At 38.4% G+C, this 19,922-nt stretch overlaps 1 protein-coding gene across 8 annotated transcripts in view; it reads right to left on the bottom strand.

The window, feature by feature from the left end:
• Nucleotides 1-1,104: 1,104 nt before the first annotated feature.
• Nucleotides 1,105-19,922, bottom strand: part of fcho2 (FCH and mu domain containing endocytic adaptor 2) — a 44,756-nt gene continuing 25,938 nt past the window's right edge. The window contains exons 13-30 of one of the 8 annotated variants that reach the window (XM_044175342.1): nucleotides 19,025-19,082; nucleotides 18,700-18,875; nucleotides 16,243-16,267; nucleotides 14,727-14,766; nucleotides 14,477-14,562; nucleotides 12,740-12,823; nucleotides 10,743-11,252; nucleotides 10,168-10,283; nucleotides 9,928-10,057; nucleotides 9,661-9,744; nucleotides 9,299-9,358; nucleotides 8,629-8,740; nucleotides 7,438-7,593; nucleotides 6,562-6,694; nucleotides 4,309-4,508; nucleotides 4,136-4,200; nucleotides 3,857-4,021; nucleotides 1,105-3,763 (exon numbers count right to left, since the gene is read on the bottom strand). In XM_044175342.1, the coding sequence (XP_044031277.1) occupies nucleotides 3,741-3,763; nucleotides 3,857-4,021; nucleotides 4,136-4,200; nucleotides 4,309-4,508; nucleotides 6,562-6,694; nucleotides 7,438-7,593; nucleotides 8,629-8,740; nucleotides 9,299-9,358; nucleotides 9,661-9,744; nucleotides 9,928-10,057; nucleotides 10,168-10,283; nucleotides 10,743-11,252; nucleotides 12,740-12,823; nucleotides 14,477-14,562; nucleotides 14,727-14,766; nucleotides 16,243-16,267; nucleotides 18,700-18,875; nucleotides 19,025-19,082 (2,223 nt within the window). In that variant the 3' untranslated portion in view covers nucleotides 1,105-3,740. The remainder of the gene's footprint in view (nucleotides 3,764-3,856; nucleotides 4,022-4,135; nucleotides 4,201-4,308; nucleotides 4,509-6,561; nucleotides 6,695-7,437; nucleotides 7,594-8,628; nucleotides 8,741-9,298; nucleotides 9,359-9,660; nucleotides 9,745-9,927; nucleotides 10,058-10,167; nucleotides 10,284-10,742; nucleotides 11,253-12,739; nucleotides 12,824-14,476; nucleotides 14,563-14,726; nucleotides 14,767-16,242; nucleotides 16,268-18,699; nucleotides 18,876-19,024; nucleotides 19,083-19,922) is intronic. The other 7 variants (XM_044175343.1, XM_044175344.1, XM_044175346.1 and 4 more) reach the window with 7 other exon arrangements.

Here is a 19,922-nt window from a genome sequence, read left to right as displayed (position 1 = left end):
CTGCCATCTGTCTCCACACAAAAGGAATAAAGTGTTCACAAAAGCTTTGTTGATTAGAGTGTGGAGTCATTTCTTTTCTGAGAGAGATGTTGCTGTTGGTCTTTCAAATGTAATTTTTGTTGCTTTGAGGTACTGCGGTGAACTTTATAGACTACAATTATCTGCAAAGCTCATATAGTCACACAGAAACTGTCTAAATGGAGAAATACTGTAGCTTTGTGTTAGAGAAAAATACAATACATTTTATTGCGCTTTTGAGAGAACTGACCTGTCAACATGTCATCATGACTTATTGATTTGACTTATTGTGATTCCCATGATGACCCGACAATGCAGAGGAGCTACTCAGGTGGACATTATTGCCTCTGTAAGAGAGCCCCACTTGCCTAATGTTTGAGGAAAACTGTTCTTTCACAGATTCAAGCTCCAGCATTGGTATATTTGCTTATTTTTAAACAGCTTTTATCTTGTTGAAATAATGATGACATACCCAATCTGACCATGTTACTTTAAACATGCTCGAGCAGTATGTATAATTGCTACCTATACTCTGGATCTACACTGGTGTTAACAAGACTAGACAAGAGTCTGAAGCCACGCTAGCAGCTTTGTTAGGCACAGCAACACAACACATGCTAATTAGCACTAAAGACTAGGTACAACTGAAACTGATGGGAATGTCATTAGTTTTGCAGGTATTTAGCACAGACTGTATTGGTCATAAAGTAATGGACAAATTCAAAGTTTGACCTGATGTCAGAGTTAAATGAAAAGCTAAGAGATCAACTAAGTCATTAGGGTACATTGACTTGGAAACATGAATGTCAGTGCAACATTTTGTATTAATTCAACTAAGATACTGAGATATTTCACTGGATAAGTCCTGCTGCTGCTGCTAGAAGAAAAGTCAGGGGATCACCAGGCTCCATCTCTGGGGACCATGAAAATTTCAGGGTGATCCATCCAATAGTTAAAGAGATATTTCAGTCTGGACCAAAGTGGTGGACTGACATTGCCCAAAGTGGCAAAAGAAAAGAGACATGACTGATGCTCTTACTATATCTTCAAGATAAGGCCCAAAGAAATCACACAGAACACACTTAGTCATTTTAATATATTTGTATATATTCATATATTACACATTTAATACAGGCCCAACGAGAAATCATAGAGACAAAAAGTGGGATATTGGTAAAAATTTACAATTTATGAGAATCATTTACACAGTGTTGCTCTCTTTAAACTCTCTTTAATACAACATACAAAGAAAGAAAGAATGTGAAAGTGACCAAAAAAGGAGCCTTGAAAGTTTATTTTGAAAGTTTTGTAGGGGCAGCAAGAACCAGCTTGCTAATACAGAATACAATTACAGAATCTGTGTACTATTTTTTTTTTATGCATTCGGCTTATCTGACCAAAACCACTGATATAATTAGTTAAGAGAAAACACTGTACAAATGTGTGGCGCTACAATTTTAGGATTTTATGTAAACTCATTCATTTCAACTACCTTGAAACATTTGGCTGATTAAAGTTCAGAGTGAGATACAAAATTTAAATTCAACAGACACAACTTAAATGGACATTTCCATCATCCATTTAAAATTAATGTCTGCCTCTAAATTATTATTAAAGGCTTGAGTCTTAAACCAGGTACTTAAAGAATCACAAACATTAACAACTGGTCATTACATATAATCACTCTGGCCAGATATGATGAATGAAATCAAATAAATGATCAGTTTCCATGAGAGACAGAATAATCAAGTATGAATACGAGTTTAAATCACCTGCAAACTGGTCAGATAAAAACTACATTGAGCCATGTTTTATAGCACAGCGGACAGTAAAAAATATGCCTGATGTGAAAAGTTATTTCCTAAAATCTTATCTGAGAGGTCAGTTGGCCACGTGATGCAGTGTATGAAACTCCTGCCCTAAAAGGTTTTTTATCAAATTTCAATCACAGCTTCCAGGCAACTAATCACATCTCCAGACATGTCACATTAACCAATTTAAGGATCATTACACGGTTGAGGTCAATGAAAAATGTCCTACACAACATAAAAATACTCCATCAAGAAGTACAACAGCCTCTACAGCAGCAGCCTTCATTAGTAAAAGACAAGAATGAAGCACCAAGAATCAAACGTGGCAATTTTCCATCCATTTTCTGTACCCACTTGTGCTGTTTATAGTTACAAGAGGCTGAAGCTTATCCCAGCATGCACTGGGTGAGAGGCAGGACAGGTCAGTAATCTATCACAGGGCAATGGCAGTACTGTCACAATAGCTAACCACGGGCAACACTGGATTACGCAGTGCCACGTAATTGTGATAAGGCATTTCGATCATTAATTTGGCCTTATTGTGCTACTGCTCACTTACATCTCACTTCACCTCATACACAGTGAATGTATGAGGTGAAGGTCAATTGACGAGCATTGAATAGAAAAAGACGAGATATAAGAGAGTTAAATGATCAAACTCAAGAAGGCAAACATGACTCATTCATTTCTGGAAGACAGTTGGGTTGTAAAAAGAGGAGACATTTTCCCTTCAACATCCAAATAAAGGAGTAAAAAACACAACTGGCACATTGTTGGTGCTATGCTCATTAACTGTGCTGTATTATACAAAAAAAGATGAGAGAAAAGTTCAGGCACATTTCTTCATTAATAGGGCACAAGTGTGATTAAAAAAAACACTGCCAGTTTTAAAAAAAGGCTGCAAGTTAAATTTGGGGTAATGTCCCTTGATTTTTTTAAAGCATCTAACATTTGAAACAATGTTTTACAGTCAAGATTGCTGAGAATGTTTTTTTTTTATAAAGAATAAAAATTAAGGGCTTAAAAATGAAAAAAAAAAAAAAAAAAAAATACAAGCCACGACTGAAAGGGGAATTTACAAGAGGAAAAAAGTTCAATTCTAAAAAGACCACACTGATCACAGACCCCATTAGGGGTCATTGTTTAAAAAACTCCTTGCACTTTATCACAGAGAAACGTAGCTTAAATCTGAAAACAATGATGCACTTTTGTTGCCTATTAATCCACAGTATAAGATGAGGCACTGAGGTCAGATTTTTTTTTTTTGCATTTGTTTGAAAGCACTTCAATGTTATTTTAAAGGTCACGCTTGTGTGAGTGCTGTTTAAGACAGATTCTACCTTCATTGCACATGATCAAAAAAGACAAATCATGAGGAGGAAAAGAGAAAAATCAGTAAACAAAACTGATTTAGTTGAGTCAGAGCTGGTCGAGCAGAATATTCAGTGTTAATATTTACAGTTCAGCGGGAGAGAGGGAGAAAGCTTTTCTTCTCTTCGATGTGGAAATGATTTGTTTTATATTCCTTATAGGCTCTTGAAAAATTAATAAGAGGAAAAAGAGGAGCTGAAAGATTGTTAGTGCACTTTTTTCTTTTTTTATGATTTCAAATACAATATAGATTTATATCTAATCCATAAATTGTTTCTGACTATACAAAAGTGAATTGATCAGAAAGCATTACTAGACTTCATATCTACACATTTCCTGAAAGCTCATCTTAGTTTTCTTTTTTCTCTCTCTCTTTTTTTTTTAAACAGTGTTCAATACTCAGTGCTGTTTTATTGTAGTGAGATTCTCGCTCGCACGACTGTGCTTACATGGATCCAGAGGTTCAGGAAGCCTTGCAAAGTTGCCAACTTCTGTGTCAAGCAAGATTTTTTTCCTTTCAAAACAGAGTGGTGGGTCACCTCAGCAATCTGCCATATAACGTCCTAAAGAAAAGAAAAAAGATGTGCAGTTTGAGTTGTTGATGTTTTACATATTCCAGTATCAGCTACGTATGGATGATCAAGTGTACTACATACCTGTGGCAAATCTCTTCTTGTTGAGAGAAAGTCTGTATCCAGTCCCCTGCAGTTCCATGTCCACTCCTGACAGGGTGCTCCCCTCACTCATAAACTGCACTGCCAGAGTGGAGGGGGTCGATGGCCCATCTGACAGTTCAAACTTAGCCCTCAGGGACCCAGCGCCTGGGGTTAAACACAAACAAATATTCACTTGCCAGCAACTGATCCAGCTCTCTACAGGTAGGATTTTGAACAAGCTGTCTCTATTTGCAAACAAAGAAGAAAAAGATTATTTACCTTCATTTTCAGACTTTTCTGAGATGTCATTCAGCTTCCACAGACACTTATTCTGCTCTGAATTCCTAAAATAAGAGAAAGAAATAACACCATAAGCTGCTTATGTTTAACTAAGAAAGAAATATTTTTCAGCGCTTTGTGCTCCTGCTGATATAACAAGCGCCACATCCTACCAGATGGAGTTGGGCAGAGACTGCATGTTGGTGACTCCTCCGTCAACAGGCACTAAGATCTGTACATTGGTGAGCGGACCAGGGGAGGCCATGGACTCCGGGTTGTATCGGTAGTCTACCCGCAGGTCTGATGTACTCGGTGTACACTTCCAGTATATGGCCAGGTTGAGAGGAGTGGAATGGATCCCATCAGACAGCACCTGAACACAGCAGTACAGTGCAGTTGTCCAACTTCAAATATGAACAAAGCTGCTTTGAGTTTGAGCAATTAGAGTGATGTTCCCAATATCCTCTGTTGCAATGAGACTATAAGAGACCATGTTTGAAGTATAATACAGAAGTCTGAATCTCAACTTAGAAGGTCAATTTAAAATGTTACCGTTCTGACACAAACGTATTTAGTTGGTTTGCTGTGCTGAACGCTAAAAACAAAACCAATGTTCCTTCAAAGCTTCCTGGAAAGCTCAAAGGCAGAAGCCAGGACAAAGACTTCCACTGACATATAAGTTGTTTGTTGAGGTGACTTAGCCACTTCATGGATTGTTTGTTTTACACCTCGAAGAGCTTATATTTCATTATGTTCCTAGATTTCTTGATCCACCACATGTAAACTGAAACTTTCTTTGTCAAGAGAACTCTGAAAAAGCGGGGCCTGATTATGGGGTGGCAGGACGGCCTTTAGTGGTTTGTGAGGTTGTGGGCCAACTGGAGGGCCAAGGCTTGATGCTTGATGACAGTGCGGCCAAACCAGCTGAAGAATCCCTTAACAAAATATTTAACCCCTACCTACTCTAGGGCTACAGCATTTTCTGGCTGCATATAAAAATCATCAATAAATAAATATCATTCACTATTTTTTGATATCTCAGATCTTAGTCTCTTTGGTGATTTGTTATGTCATGTTTTTTTGTTGTGCATGTTGACATGTTGCACATGCTGATGCTAAATATTGTTAGATTACTAGAATCGCAGTTTAAAAAAAAAGTTCTTGTACATGAGGAAGTCTTAGTGACAGGTGCGTAGGATCAAAAACTCTTGACTGGGAAGCAAACAAGGAATCTTGCACACTGTCCATAACTTGTACTCACTGTATTATTTTCCTCAGGCAAAGTTCATATAGACCAACAGCACCATACAAACAGCACCACTCATATACTGGGTAGGTTATAGTTCTCTCAGCTGGGGGAAAACATTGCCAATCAGAGGAACACTTTTAAGTATGCAAATCAAGGACAATAAGCTCTTCAAATATGTAAACATGAAACCCGAGCTCTTCCAATTGTAAACACACACAGGAAATTCACCAATATTATAGAAAATTGGTTACAATAAGGCCCTCTAGTGACACTGGATGAGAACATTTTTTTTGTTTTACCAATCAGTTCCATATTAAACAATGCAGCCTATAGTCTTCAAAAGGTAGAAAAAAACACTAAAGGCAGTCTAAAAATGGAAAAAAGCCTAATAGTCACAATACTTCAAAATTATTCATATCAACAATGAGTTGGGAGTACTGTGACTATTCGGCTTTTTTCCATTTTTATATTGTTGCTGGCGTCCTCTGATTGGCAGGTTTTTCCTCGGGAGAGAGCCTGTAGCCTATATACAGTATGTATGGTGCTTGGTGTATAGGTCAAGCTTTCACAATATTTTTTTTTATGCATGAGGTCATCAAATATAAACTAATATAATAATGTAAATAAGCCAGTTTGAAGCTATAAAGCAAGCTTTTTTTTGGTTTTAAAGATGATGTTATCCCAAGGTGGCATTTCACGTGTGAGGCTACAGGATTTTAGGACTAGGCCTACGGTATATAGCTGTGGTTAAAACCAGAGTATCACAAAGTCATAGAGAAATCAATTACATTGTAAAGACAGTTAGTGACCACCAATGAATTAAATTCCTAACTGGTCCAGAGAGATTGTGAGGCACAGACAATAAGGTTAAAACTATTTGAATATTATATATTCTATAAGAATATTATAGACTAGGCAGCACTATAATAATTCTATAATACTGTGATTTCTCTTTAACTTTGGAACGTGGCTATCAAAACTAGCATATTTCAAATAAAAAAATACTCCTGCACTGCCTATATTTCCGCCCTCCTCACTCCCCTACCCTCATGTTCTTTTTTGCTTCTTTCTCAGTCTGGAGGGTGAAGCACTTAGGGAAGTATGTTTTTAGAAAGCATTCTTTAACTACAGTTATTTTATTTGGATTATGTTCTGGGCTTGACGTTGGCTGACTGACCTGGTATTTTAGGATGTCCACATTATAGTAGGAAGCTGAAGGATTCTGATCTGAGGCTTTTCTGAGGTAGGACGTCAGTGCTTGCATGTTGAACCAGAAGTCCTTGGAATTTGAGTCACTTTGGGAAGGATCACTAGATAAATGACAAACAGTCAGAAAGATGCATACACACACACACACACACACTCACACATACATAAGGAATAATCTGAGGCTCAATTATTCATTGCTCTTCTTGGCTTTGTGTGTAAAGCTCCAATAGCTTGGAAAAAATTAGCCTGTTATATCCAACCAGCTACTAAATCATGAATTCCATTTGATTCAATTAGTCCAGCCATGTGGTCTTGAGATAACCGAGAGGAACCAGAGCAAGAAACGGGGGAAAGGATATGAACTAGTCACACAAAATTTCTTTTAAAAAAATCGCAGTTTTAAAATAGAACCAATACATTTAGTGACATATTGAAACTTGCACTGTGTGAGGTAAAATATACATTAAACACCTTTGACTGAGACTAAAGAGGTGAGAGATAAAATAATGTATGTTAAATGAAGCAGCTGTTCTTTGCTATTTTAGGGCGTGAAGTATTTCAGAAGAGACACGGGCTGTTGAGAACCTGGCTGTCTGGTGGAAAATACTTCCCTGACAGCTTAATGATAGGTTTATGTCAGATTACTAATTGAATTTCCTCTCACTGACGCAGACTACATTTCCTCGATCCTCACTTGTATCATCGAGTCCAAATCCCTCTTTCACTTAACCACGACTCTGACCATTTATCAACTCATCAGCTCTGCAAACTTCTTCACTTGCAATGCAAACCGTCCTGTTAATGTTTTAGCTGTTTTTGGGATGAACTTTTCTGGACACCTCACCTGTATAGTAGTTGTTGGTTTGGTAGGATCTGCTCCAACCTGCTGGTGTTCTTCAGTTTGAAGGTGAGCACGGCCGGGGAGGGGTTGGCGGTGAACACCTTGATGATGCCCATCGGGAACGACAAGGTCATGTCTCCTGTGATCTTCACAATGCACCTGTGGAATGTAGCCACATGAATATGAATTATGTCTTACAAAGCATCTGTTGATTATTTTTTTAAATTAATTGTAAATTGTTCAGTTTATCAAACAAAGAAAACTGTGAAAGACGCGCATTAAATTTCCCGCGCCTAAGTTGACCTCTTCAGATCACTTGTTTTGTCTGACCAACAGTCCAAAATCCAAATATATTCTATTCTATTCAATAAGCAATGATAAACAATACAGAAACATATAAAATCCTCACATTTGAGAAGCTGGAACCAGAGAATTAGTCAATTATTAATATCATTGTCAATTTTCTTTTGCTCAACTAATCTTTTTACCACTATAACTGAGCACAAAGCTACATTGGAAATATCTAGTCTAATTATGGATTGTATTTTAGCCCACTAATCCTTAATATATAAAGATCTAACCAGGGCCTATTTAGAGTAGATATTAAACACACTGGCTTTAGGTCCCAGGTGTAACACATCTCCACTTTTCTTAATATACATCTGTATGCCTCTATAGTCTAATATAGATCCAGTTTCTAAACAAGTTCTGGGGCGAGAAGAGTCTTCCTTTAGTTGCGGTCGGCATAGGCTGTGGTGGTAACGGCCCACAGCGGGTCTCAACTTTGCACTGTGTCTCCGCTGCATTGCTTATGAAATGTTCCATTTGCTAATCCCTGCAAAAATAAGCCTTTTGCACAGCAGCAATTTAGCAGCAGTTAACCAATAAAAGGCTGTATGTTTTCTCTGCCCCAGACTATAATCTGCCCCATGTAGGTTATTCACTCTGAAAGAATGGTGTCAGACTAACGCAAAACATTCCACATATGCAGAGCGTGTTACACTCAAAATGCACAACCAAAGGTCCACTTAGTGTAGTGCACATTGGGCTTGGGACCATGCAGTACAATGCCCTGTACTGTATAACTCATAACATCATATGTGTTGTAGTTAAAGTTCAAATATGGACAAAAATGTGTATGCGTGCAGGTCCATGTCGGGGCCTTTGAGCAGCAAGAGGTCATGTGAGACTCACTTAGTGGGATCAGCTCCTTTGAAGTAAGCATTAACCGACTCTGTGAAGGCCACGGCAATGGGCAAAGCATCTTGGGATGCCAGGGTCACAGGGCTGGGACCGCGAGACGTCCCTGAGAATGAGAAACGCACAGAGTTTGAGGTCTGTTGACTCAGACTGCAGATCAGACTTTAATAACAGCGGGGTCCAAAGCTCACATCGGAATTAGGAAGGGCTGGTCATGCAAAGATGCATTTTATAAGTTGGAATATTTGTATTTTTGCATTTCATGAAGTCAGTCAATCATACATTGCAAATCAGTACATTCTGTTATTTTTCAAATAAACAGAAATAATGTACATTTTTAGAGTAGATCATGCTACAGCTGCTTTAGTTTAAAATAAGTACTATTAGATAACCTCAGACAGCATATTAAAACTAATGTCAACAAAAGATGTACCAGTCAAATCATTCATTACTTCATTAACAATCAGATCTTTATAATGTTAGGAGCTGATGCTGTTGACAGTTAAGACAAATGTAAGAAAAGGAATATGGAGAGCACACAAGACAGAGAAATGCAATCACTGCAAAGCAAGATATCCAGTTGTCCATCCAGCCCATCCAACAGACTGGTGTTAGTTTTAGTTAAATACAGAGAAGAGTCCTCTTGTATGAACTTCAACCATACCTGCTGGTGTTTCACACCGCTTCTCAAAGGTAGGCAGCTTCGCTATGAACACATCATCCTCTTTACGCCAAATAAATTGCATAAAGAAGAAAAGAGGAGATAAATATATCCAGAGAGCACAAATGTAAGGAGAGATGATGCTGAGCACAGTTGTAAGCCAGTTCATAAATGTGTGATGGTGGCAGGTGAGCCCTAAGCTGATATGCCTGATGTGATTGCACAGAGATGAACAAAGAGCTAACAAGCCCTAATGATGACATTCTTAGCATCAGTGGAATGTATGCAGAGTAGAGATGATGACTGTAAGCACCACGGAAAGGAGTGTCTCTTAGGGAAACAAGAGTTTGGAAAGGCAGACTCACTTTGACTTAGAAGAAAGAAAGGAGAGAGGGAGAGCAGCTCTGGCTCTGTGGGGGAGAGGGGGAGAGCAAAGGTGTGCTCAGCTCCTGTAAGGAGAGGAGTCAAGGAAGGAAGGAAGGAAGGAGAGAGGAGTGAGAGAAGAGGAAAACAGCACATTGTGTTGCAGAGACAAGTTATGTGGCAGGTTGGTGAGGCGCTGAAGAAAAGGAGAATAAATAGTCCAAGGAAAGGGAGATTCTATATACATGGAGGAGGCTGAGGAAGCTTACCAACAGTGGGGGTGTTTCCAGCGCTGAGTGAGGCATTCGAGGACAAGGAGGAGGAACTCTCTGCCCGGGCGAGTGGTGCATTAGGTGGAGGGCTAGCGTTCGATGTCTTGGGTGGGCTGAACGGCCGTACCTGAGAAGTGGGGCGGGGGGGGGTCAGTCAAATAGGATGGTATTGTCAGAATGTAATTTTAACAGCAATAAACGTTGTGTTGCACATACAGGGATGCTGTAGTTACTCACAATCTCGTTGATTCCTGTGAGTTTTCCAGTGGCAAGTTTGGGCCTGGAGGAGGGTCGTGGTGGGGGCACCAGGGCTCCAGCTGTCAGCGGCGTCGTAGGTCGGTTTGGTACCGGCACTACACAGAGAAACACATGTAAGTTTTACTGGTCAGTGAGAGTTAAACAGCATGGGAATCGGATGCAAACAAACAAACAAGTATACATGTTGCAACTGTGCTTCATTCAAGTAGATGCAAAATCATCATGCATTGAGACCTCTAGTATAAAAAACATAATAGCAAAGCATGTTTACAAACATACAAATCATAACAAGAATTAAGTAAAACACAGTCCAAAATTAATTTCACAAAAAGAAACTCAAAGACAAACATGTTGAAAACCAGGCAGTGAGTTAGATAAGCATATGTCTGTAAAGTGAAATAATGAAAAAACAACAGAAAACACTCAATAATATGCAATTGTCAACTTCACAGATGCACAATATGAGAACATACAGTTCAAATAAAACAAAATATACAACTGAAACTCCAAACCTCAGGCTCAAGACATGTCTCTAGCATCAGTAATAATGTTACCATTAAATATTTTGCTTGATGGAGCTGCTGCCATCGCCCTATCTGTAATCCCAGAGAAGACATCAGAGAAACAGGGGTTGCTGTCTTCTCTGCTGCCTGCAGCTTTGCAGTAGGTGTCAACAGAGTCATCAGAGAGGAAGCGACTTGACCTGCCGGAGCCGGACTGAGGCCTCTGGACCTCCTTCACAGATGACCCTGAGCCCTGATGTCGAGGTGGAGCGAAATTATCACTGAAGGCGATCCACTGGCTCTGGGACCAGGACACGGAGGAGAAGGCATTGACGCTCTTTGGAGGGCTGGCAGCAGCCGGGCTTTTGATGGGGTCAACAGGCTCAGTTGGCAGCGTGATTGGGGCGCTCTGGGCCCTCGCTGGCACAGGCTTGAGTGCCTGGAAAGGGTTTTCTGGTGAGTCCCACGGAGAGGATGTGGACGAAGAGAAAGAGGAGACATCTTTGGATTGTTGGCTCTCTGCCCGGGGAGGAGATGGCTCCCGGTGTGGCACCATCTCAGCTGAAGGGGGCGATGTGATTGACGGAGGCGATAAAAATAACAAATGCAAAGTACATAAGGTAAACCGACCAGATGTTAGTAACACAAGAAGATTACAAAACTCAATTTCATTCCTACTTCATTCATTACTGTATATAAAATAAAAAGAGAAATTAACACTAGAATAGCAGACACATATGCTTTAATATTACCTCGAACATATGAAAAAATACTTTTCTACCAGTACCTGTTGGATTAGAATTTGCTGTTGTATCCTAGGATGTATACTAGGACATATACTGGTTGCGAGTAGTATGGCTGCCCTGGCTGAAAAAAGGTAACACATATCCTAATATATATAGGTACCTGACGCATAAGAGAAAAGCTGGCGTAATCAATCGTGCAGTGGTGTCATATCTCTGTATTGTCTTTATATAACTTAATTTGCTGCTTTGTAATACATAATGACTTGGTTTCTGAACTGCTGGGCTATCTGTTTGAAACCAGATGCGTCAAAAATCCGTTTAGCATGATATTAATTAGTTTTAGATCACTGGGTAATGTTCAAAATTAGTGATATGTCACTGGGTTATCAAGTGACATAACAATAGAGTACCTGCATTCACACTCTCAACTCTGTATCAATGGAACATCAATTTGAACTGAGATGATTTGGCCTGTTTGGATCTCTTATAGTTATAGTCTCATGTTGCTTTAAAAAAAGACACACATTGCATTGCTGATTGCCTTTCATAGCTGACAAAATCTTCTAACTGGCATTCAAACAAATATAAAACACCTCCGCAGTACTGTTTGTAAATGTGATGAAGTTAAAGTAGTGTTTATGTATTTGCTAGGTGTTTACAATATGTTATTTATCCCCTTTAATTGTTTCACACACAGTATGAGTATAGAGTTATGGGTTATGTTTTATAGCTACACAGCTCAGAATATAGAAGCAGCAGTAGTTTATTTAAGCTTGTAATATTACCGTTGGTGGAACTTTGGCAGAGTTAAGCCTATATACACATTATTAAATCTTTAGTTAGTGACTGTTAACTTAATTTTCTACAAGTACAACACATTTTACTTGTTGTAACATGAAAATGGACTCAGAGTATGTGTATCTACTGTAGCTTACAATGAGCTTAAACACATACAACTCTGTGTACTCATAGTTTTGGTGTCATATCCTTAAAGAAATACCATGCATATTTGACAACTAAAACATATCCTCTAATCAGCAATAATGTGCAAAGTGACCTTGATTTTGGACACGCATAAGGACACATGTTCTGATAATTAAAGTATAAGCCAGTCAGTATAAGTCAGTCAGCCTCACACACGTTCACATGCATTTGGAGTAAAGAATACTCTAAGGTTTACATAAAGAGAAAGAAAAATAAAAAATAAATACCATGCAAAGCGGTAGTTGATGAATGCTTCAAGTTCTTCAAATAAGCTTTCCTTTAAATCACTGTCTGATAAACGGAGCACACACATTTTACCTGATGCCTCTGGCAAAAGGACGTCTGAGTCATTCATCAGAAAAGATGGAGGTGGAGGAATTGAAAGGAAGATAGAGGCAAGATCTAACAAAAGAAGTTAAAACAAATAAATCAAACCAATAAAACTTCAAGTAATTTAAACTCAGACAATGGCATTGTAATAAAATGAAAACAAAGTAAAAAAAACAAAACAACAATATGTAAAACAGATGAAAATGCACAAAAAAAAAATCAATGAACACAACATAAATAGATAAATACAACACGACATATAATAAATAAATAAAAATCCATACATTTTTACAATCTCTGCCTCATTCAGTAAAAGTTTAATATTTTTAATACTTCACAGACTAGACTTGTTTAATGTGTCGTGAGTGCATTTGGAGCTGGTAATACTGCTACACCATACACAGAGAGATTTAACAGGCTGTAAGCTAGAACTTAATTCCCATCACTGTATCTTAATCAGGGCACTGTATGATGCTCTTTTGACTTTTAAGTCATGACCTTTGACAGTAACAAGACACTGTTTGACAACATACGTGCCAGTGAGCTTTATAGCTGACCCCCTGACCTCAGCTAGGTGCCAATTAACTGTGGATTACGCTTAACCTAGGCAATGGGTCAGTGCTAATGTCACTCTGTTTAAACACTCATGTCATGCACATAAAGTCATGAGAATCAATGCTATGTGTTTCAAAAACCTGCAAAGTAAAACAAACACTCAAATGTCTCTTAGAGAAGTATAATTGTAGCGACTTCAAGAAGATTTATATGAAACAAAAAGTAAGGCAGGTATAGCTCACATATGTAATATAGAACTGCAAATACTTTAAAATATGCAGATACAATTTAAACACTGAGAAAAGGCTAGACAGTGGAGAGCTGTACAAAACTGGAAAATTATTGAAAAGACAAACTTCAAACTGGGATAAAAAAAAAAAAGCCTGCCATTTTAATTCCCTAAAGTTAGTGCTCTGTTGACCTTAGGGGTCAGTTCCTCCATCTGGGACTGGCCTGGGAGGAGAGGCTTCCAACTGAGTAACTCAGAAAAAAAAGAGAGGGAAGGGGAGACACTACATAGTGCGTAGAGAGGTGAAAAGATCAAGGAACAGAGAGAGCAAAAAGGACTGGATCACTGGCTCATCCAAGTGAGTAAAAACCAGAATGATAGTGTGGTTGCTCCTTAAAATTATAATCCTTCAGATTTTCATGAAATCAAACACCATTTTTGATACTATCTGTGGTTTCTGCAATAGCCATTTAATGTATTTACATTATGTAATTACCTCTCTATACAGTAGTTTTTATTGGTAGTGGCAGAGCAGCAAGATAACTAACAGCAGGACACAGTAAAAGTACTGTGTCCTGCTGTTGTGTGAAAAACTACTCACGCCATGTGCAGCATGAAATCAGATCGCTGTTGCAATTATTACTGACTGACATCAATGTGAGTTGGTTTGGCAGCACTGTAAACAGATACACCAGTTGTTCTTCTGTTGTAAGTACATGCTCAACAAGTGTTTGCTGTAGTATAAAGCAGTAAGCACGGGTGTCGCCAAATGAAATCTTTTAGATTACAAGGAATTACAGTAATCTGTAATCAGTAGTCTTATTGGTGGTACACATTTTGTTGAGGGATACTGTATGATAAAAAGATAAAAGGTCAAATCTTAAATTGTGGATAAATATATGTGCACAGAAATCAAGATAAAATTAGGCTTTAGGGCTTGCCTGTTGATGAGGACACAGAGAAAGAGGAGCCTGCTGTGACATTCGGGCTGAACGGGTCTAGAGACAGAAGGTCGTTGTTAGCCAGTCTGCCGGAGGAGAGAGTGAGAGAGAATCAGGTCAAACTTTGTTATATTTCAAGCAAAAAGCAAAAAAGGGTAAAAACATGCACAAAAACATACAAAACAAACAATTTAAAAAGGACAGATAATGCACAGAAAATGGTGGCCAGCATTAGCACTTTCATACTCACTCATAGGATGTTGGCACTCTGGTTTTTGCTAGTTCATCACCTGCAGTGAGAATAACAAACAGAAAATTAGCACCCACGGACCTGCACAGAGTGATGACAGCAAATACACTTTCACAGCAACTACAAAATAAAATAAAAACCCAACACAAGAGGTTTTCACTGGCTAGTATTCAAAGACATTTGCCAAAAGTCCTGTTTAACCTACATCACACCTTACACCAGAAATATAAACAGAGGTTTTGACTCAACAAGTGAGAACCACCATCTGCCATGAAAAGTCCTAAAAATATTTTTGCAGTAAGATTTGGGTTAGATACAATATTTTTCTTATTTCTGCCTAACAAAGTAAATCCCTAACTCTGTACCCAAATATTGCAAAGGGTTAACTTCAAATGTGTTTTTAATGTGATGGTAACACTTTACAACTGGGAATGGAGTGATTTTACAACTAAAATAAAATGACTTTGTTATTTTGTGCCCCTTTCTTAAGTGTTACAATACATTGCAAAGATCCATATAAGCAACCTGAAGCAGCACTTAAGCACCAGAGGTAAGATGATACAACTGAGAGGACCTGAATAGAAAACAATACATGTATGTAAATTCTGAAAAATAAACAGAAAGTTTGTAGGGAGAGAACACAGTGTCAGTGGTATTAGCTTGTGTCAACTGGCTGCAGCAGCTGTGTGAAAGGCTCCAATGAGGGGGCAGAGATGAGGGCTGTGGCAGATATTTTGAGGGGAAGGGAAGGCAGGGTTGTAGGCCAACTGCTGTAGTGAAAACATACTCACCAGGACCCTGAGCCTTAGAGCTTAATGCAGATACTCCTGTGATCCCTAAGCGTATGTAGAGTTTACATCTATCAATGCAATACCTTCTGTAAATTGATCTCAAGTCTATCAGTGTTTCAGCTGCAGAATGTGAGTATTATTACCATTTAGTTACATACAAAGACAGTATGTGAAAGCTACTTTTGAAAAGAAAAAAATTACTTTTAACTCATGAAAAAGACATTGTGCATTAATATTCAGTGCTTTTTCAAACCTGCATTAAAATCTCATGGTGCATGATACATGACCTATAGGTATAATTATTCTTAAAGCATTTCTCAAGCACTTGGGCAAGAAATCAAACAGCAAACACACACACACACACACACACACACACACACACACACACACACACACACACACACAAAACACTTCCCTTCTATAAACTGCGCCAGTTTACAGAATGGAAAAAGATCATTTCTGACATGTCAAACTATAAACAGCTAATCAAGCAACTCATCTTATTTGTACCATAGGTGGGAATATCCCTCAAGTTAACATTTACAGAAAAGAACAGCTATTTACTTTTTCTCGGGATATGTTGGTTTTGGCAAGGTTTGTGGATTTTCCATTTTAAAGACAACCTCTTTAAAAACAACTTGTGCCAAGAAAAATGTAGTTGAGAAGTTGTACAGTTGATCTAGCAACACACAGATACTGAGAGGTCAGACAGAGAAAATACTCACTGGACTGGTTCCTCCGCATCTGTCCCTGAAAACAAAAACAGACATTAATTAATCAAAGACGCATGCGACCCACCACGAATTTTCAACTGTTACTTGGCCAGAAGTTTGCTCAATTTGTCAGAAAAAAAAAAATCACAAATAAGACAAAACAAAATCATTCTCCATACAGGACACATAAAACAGACCGACACACTTTTTACAAAGTGAAACAAAGTATCTTAGGGGTCATCGTGTTTTTCTCTGCTTCATTACAACATGTGCAACGTTTGGAAGCTCACATTTTAACAGCCGTTTTTACATGTCAAATGGTTTGAAACCTTAAGCCTTTGATAGTGTTAATGTAACAAATTTCAAATACATAAACCACAATGAAAATAGGTGGGAAAAGCTTTTAAGGGTTGAAAACTATATTATTAATTATTCCCAGTGGCCAAGGGAATTTTCCACTTCAGAGTTAAAGACAGTAAATCACAGGCCTACTCTGGACTCACACATACCAGACGTTAAACCTAGGGTGAAAAATTCAGCAGCGCAAAACCGTGCATCGAAGCCCATACAACGATCAGTCAGGGACAACAGAGAGCGTGCCCCCAACACTGAGCCTTTTTTCAGGACATAAATCTGCCATGTCATGCTGCGTAACACAAGATATGCAAGATACACTCTCGAGGGTCACCAACCCAATGGAAACTTAGAGCATCAATTTCAATAAAGAATTTATTCGCAAGGAGCAAGGTTGTGGGGTGTCAAGGGAGGAGGGGAGGAAAAGAAACAAAATGGGTTTAAGGAACATAGCAAAAGCGTTTAACCACCGTAGAGCTGTGAGGCCAGGGTTTAGTCCCACAGGCGCTAAGCGGCAAATGGGTTCAATTACGGCTCTTGCTGGCCACACACACGACTTCCATTGCTATTTCAATAAAGGGAACACCGCAGAGGGGGAACCAAACAGGAGGAGAAATGAAAAAGACAGAAAAATGAGCACTGAGGAGAAAAAAAGAGAAGAAAATCTCTCAATAATTCACACCAGATGATGCAACGTTCGTCATCACCTTGGATGTATGTTTTAACTTTAATCCAGAACTTTTCGGTAAATATAAAATAGGAAAAGGGTGCAAAACAGAAATCTGAACAGACAGAGAGGAAGCAAATATAATCTAATGACTATACTGGTATTTAAATGCAAATCAGATAAACACACAAACAGCAGTTTGTGTTTTTGTACTTTTAGGATGAGAAAGTAATTGTGGGTTTGAGTCTCGACAACAACCAAAACCAAACTGCAATGAACAAAGTCAAAGAGAACATCTTTCCTCCTGAATCTTGTTACATTAAATAGGAAAAAAAACATCCTCTATAAACTTGTAACTTATCTTTATCATTAATTCCTGGGGTGGAAAAAAGAAAACATTTGTAAAAACTAGGCAACTAAGTCAATAAAGGATTCATAAATAACCACAACAGAGTCCTGTCTAGAACAAGTGGGCTCCAATAAAACCAAAAGAGTGAAAGCAAACAAAGAAACAAGGAAAAAAGAGTGAGGTACAACACAAACACTGAGGAGAAACAGTGGTGAGAGCAGAGCAAGGGAGAGGCTGAGGGAGTAAGCCAAAGCCGGGAAGAAGATGCCGTGACATTCTTTTAATGTGCAGCCGGGGAGTGAAACCCACTAGACCCCCTTTGTGACACTGAGCGTGCCCTTTCAGCCGCTCCACAACAACATTAACAACAAGAGCAGCTCAGTGCACACACGGTGCATGTTTGCACACAAGCAGTAGTGGTTTTAAATTTTAATGGCAGCGGCTATTTTCATAGAGCAGCAGTGAGTGATTCAGAGATTGAGTGATGGTGAGGGACAAGGAGCTGAATGAAGGGCTCCATGACTGAGGTCATGGATCAGACTGGGTTCTGCGTGTGTGTGTGTAGCCTACTGGCCACTGCCGCAAGGCTTTCCCTTAAGTGCCTAAAAGAAGGGCAGTGTGCATGTGTGTGAGTCTGCAGTAAAGGCCAACAACATCAGATACTTAACTCAGAAATTATTATTTCTGAGTTCTTGATATTTTTTCTTTTAAAAAAATAAATAAATAAAATGATCCCAAGGTTTCATGTTTTACATGAAACTGAATTTGAAGTAAAGGCCAAATATGAAATGTGTGCAAACAGGAACCTTACTGAATCAGAAGCCAATCTGGCGTATAAAATAAATTAGACATAACACATATGCCTTTCCAAAGTAAATAAAATAAGCTTCAAGAAAGAGTGACTAATGGTGAACATCTAGGGGGATAGTACAGTTAAATGGTGTTCCCATCTACCCTAACAGAGGTTAGATATTCTCCTGTTGCCCTCTAGTGTTGCAGAAGCAGAGCAGACTTCTGCTGCAGCAGAGCAAGACAGCAACAGGTTTGTGTTTAGGATTTTTAGTATTTGGTGTGTTTTTAGCATGTCATGAAGCCATACCGAGGTTGAGGGTGACAGGATGATGTTTCCAATGGAGGCTTTAAGCTCGTCGATGGTGGCTCGGTTCTGATGCGTGCCGTTGTTTGGCTGAACAGGCTTTATTTCTACATGGAACTTCCTGGGTTCATCTTCATCCTCTGAGTCGCTGGACGAATAGAAGGAATTCTCTTTGGCATGTGAGCAAAAAAAAAAAGTTAAGGAGACTACGGCAACAGGCAGAGAACAGAAAAACAGAGAGAGAGAGATCAACTATAGTCCATTTTTATTTAGCTCTAGCCTCAGCCTCAGAGAGTGTGAACAGCACTGAGACAAGTGAAAAGGATATTGTTTTCATTTGCTTCCGGTCTGATACAGAAGCCCTCTGCATCAACTTGGGGAACATTCTACAAAACACAAACAGAAAAAAGTCATGTTTAAATTCAAACTTTGTTGCACTATTCAATTCACACAAAGTTAAAATAAATGTATAGCATGTGTATCCTTTATAAAGACATTTTAAAGCAGCTAAATGATACCCAAATTGTATTTATCAACACTTACAGTTTTGTATATCTGTGTTTAAAATGGTTTTATTTTATTATCTGCTTTAAATTAGTCAATACATGTACTATTATACAATTAAAAATAGGACAAAAAATTAACTGTTGACTAGTACCTGTTTCATGGTTTCAACCATTTTTTCTCTTTGCATATTAGTCTTCCTGCTTACACAAAATTAACAAAGTAAAAACTTTCAAACTAAGACTAAATTAAGTTTTTCTTATTTTAATCAAAATTTGTCTTGTCATCGAAGCTAATCAGTTTGTCAAGTGTAGACCATGTAGTTTATCAATATATAAAGAAGTTGTTCCTCTTTCATTTATGGCCTGATACATTTTATGGCATTCTGTTTCTAAGATTTTATATAGACCGAAATAAACACTCCCTGATCTGTATATACAGTATCTACAATTATATTACAAATGGAAATGGGTACACAGTGGAAACAAGTGTAACAACTTAAAAACACAGTGAGAATCATTTAATTCCACTCAGAGAAAGCACTGGAAATTGTCTGAAGAAACTTCCACATAATATTTGACTGAAACACATCTGAACAAACATGTCATCATGTGCATCGAGAGCTTAGTGATGCTAGCTAACATTTTTACAACTTGGATTATCACATTAAGCATTTATATATGCTACTTTAGAGGATACATGAATAGTAATACAGGACAGTG

The sequence above is a fragment of the Siniperca chuatsi genome, linkage group LG18 (genome assembly GCF_020085105.1).
Source record: "Siniperca chuatsi isolate FFG_IHB_CAS linkage group LG18, ASM2008510v1, whole genome shotgun sequence".
NCBI lineage: Eukaryota > Metazoa > Chordata > Actinopteri > Centrarchiformes > Sinipercidae > Siniperca > Siniperca chuatsi.
This window is presented reverse-complemented; position numbering and strand designations above follow the sequence as displayed.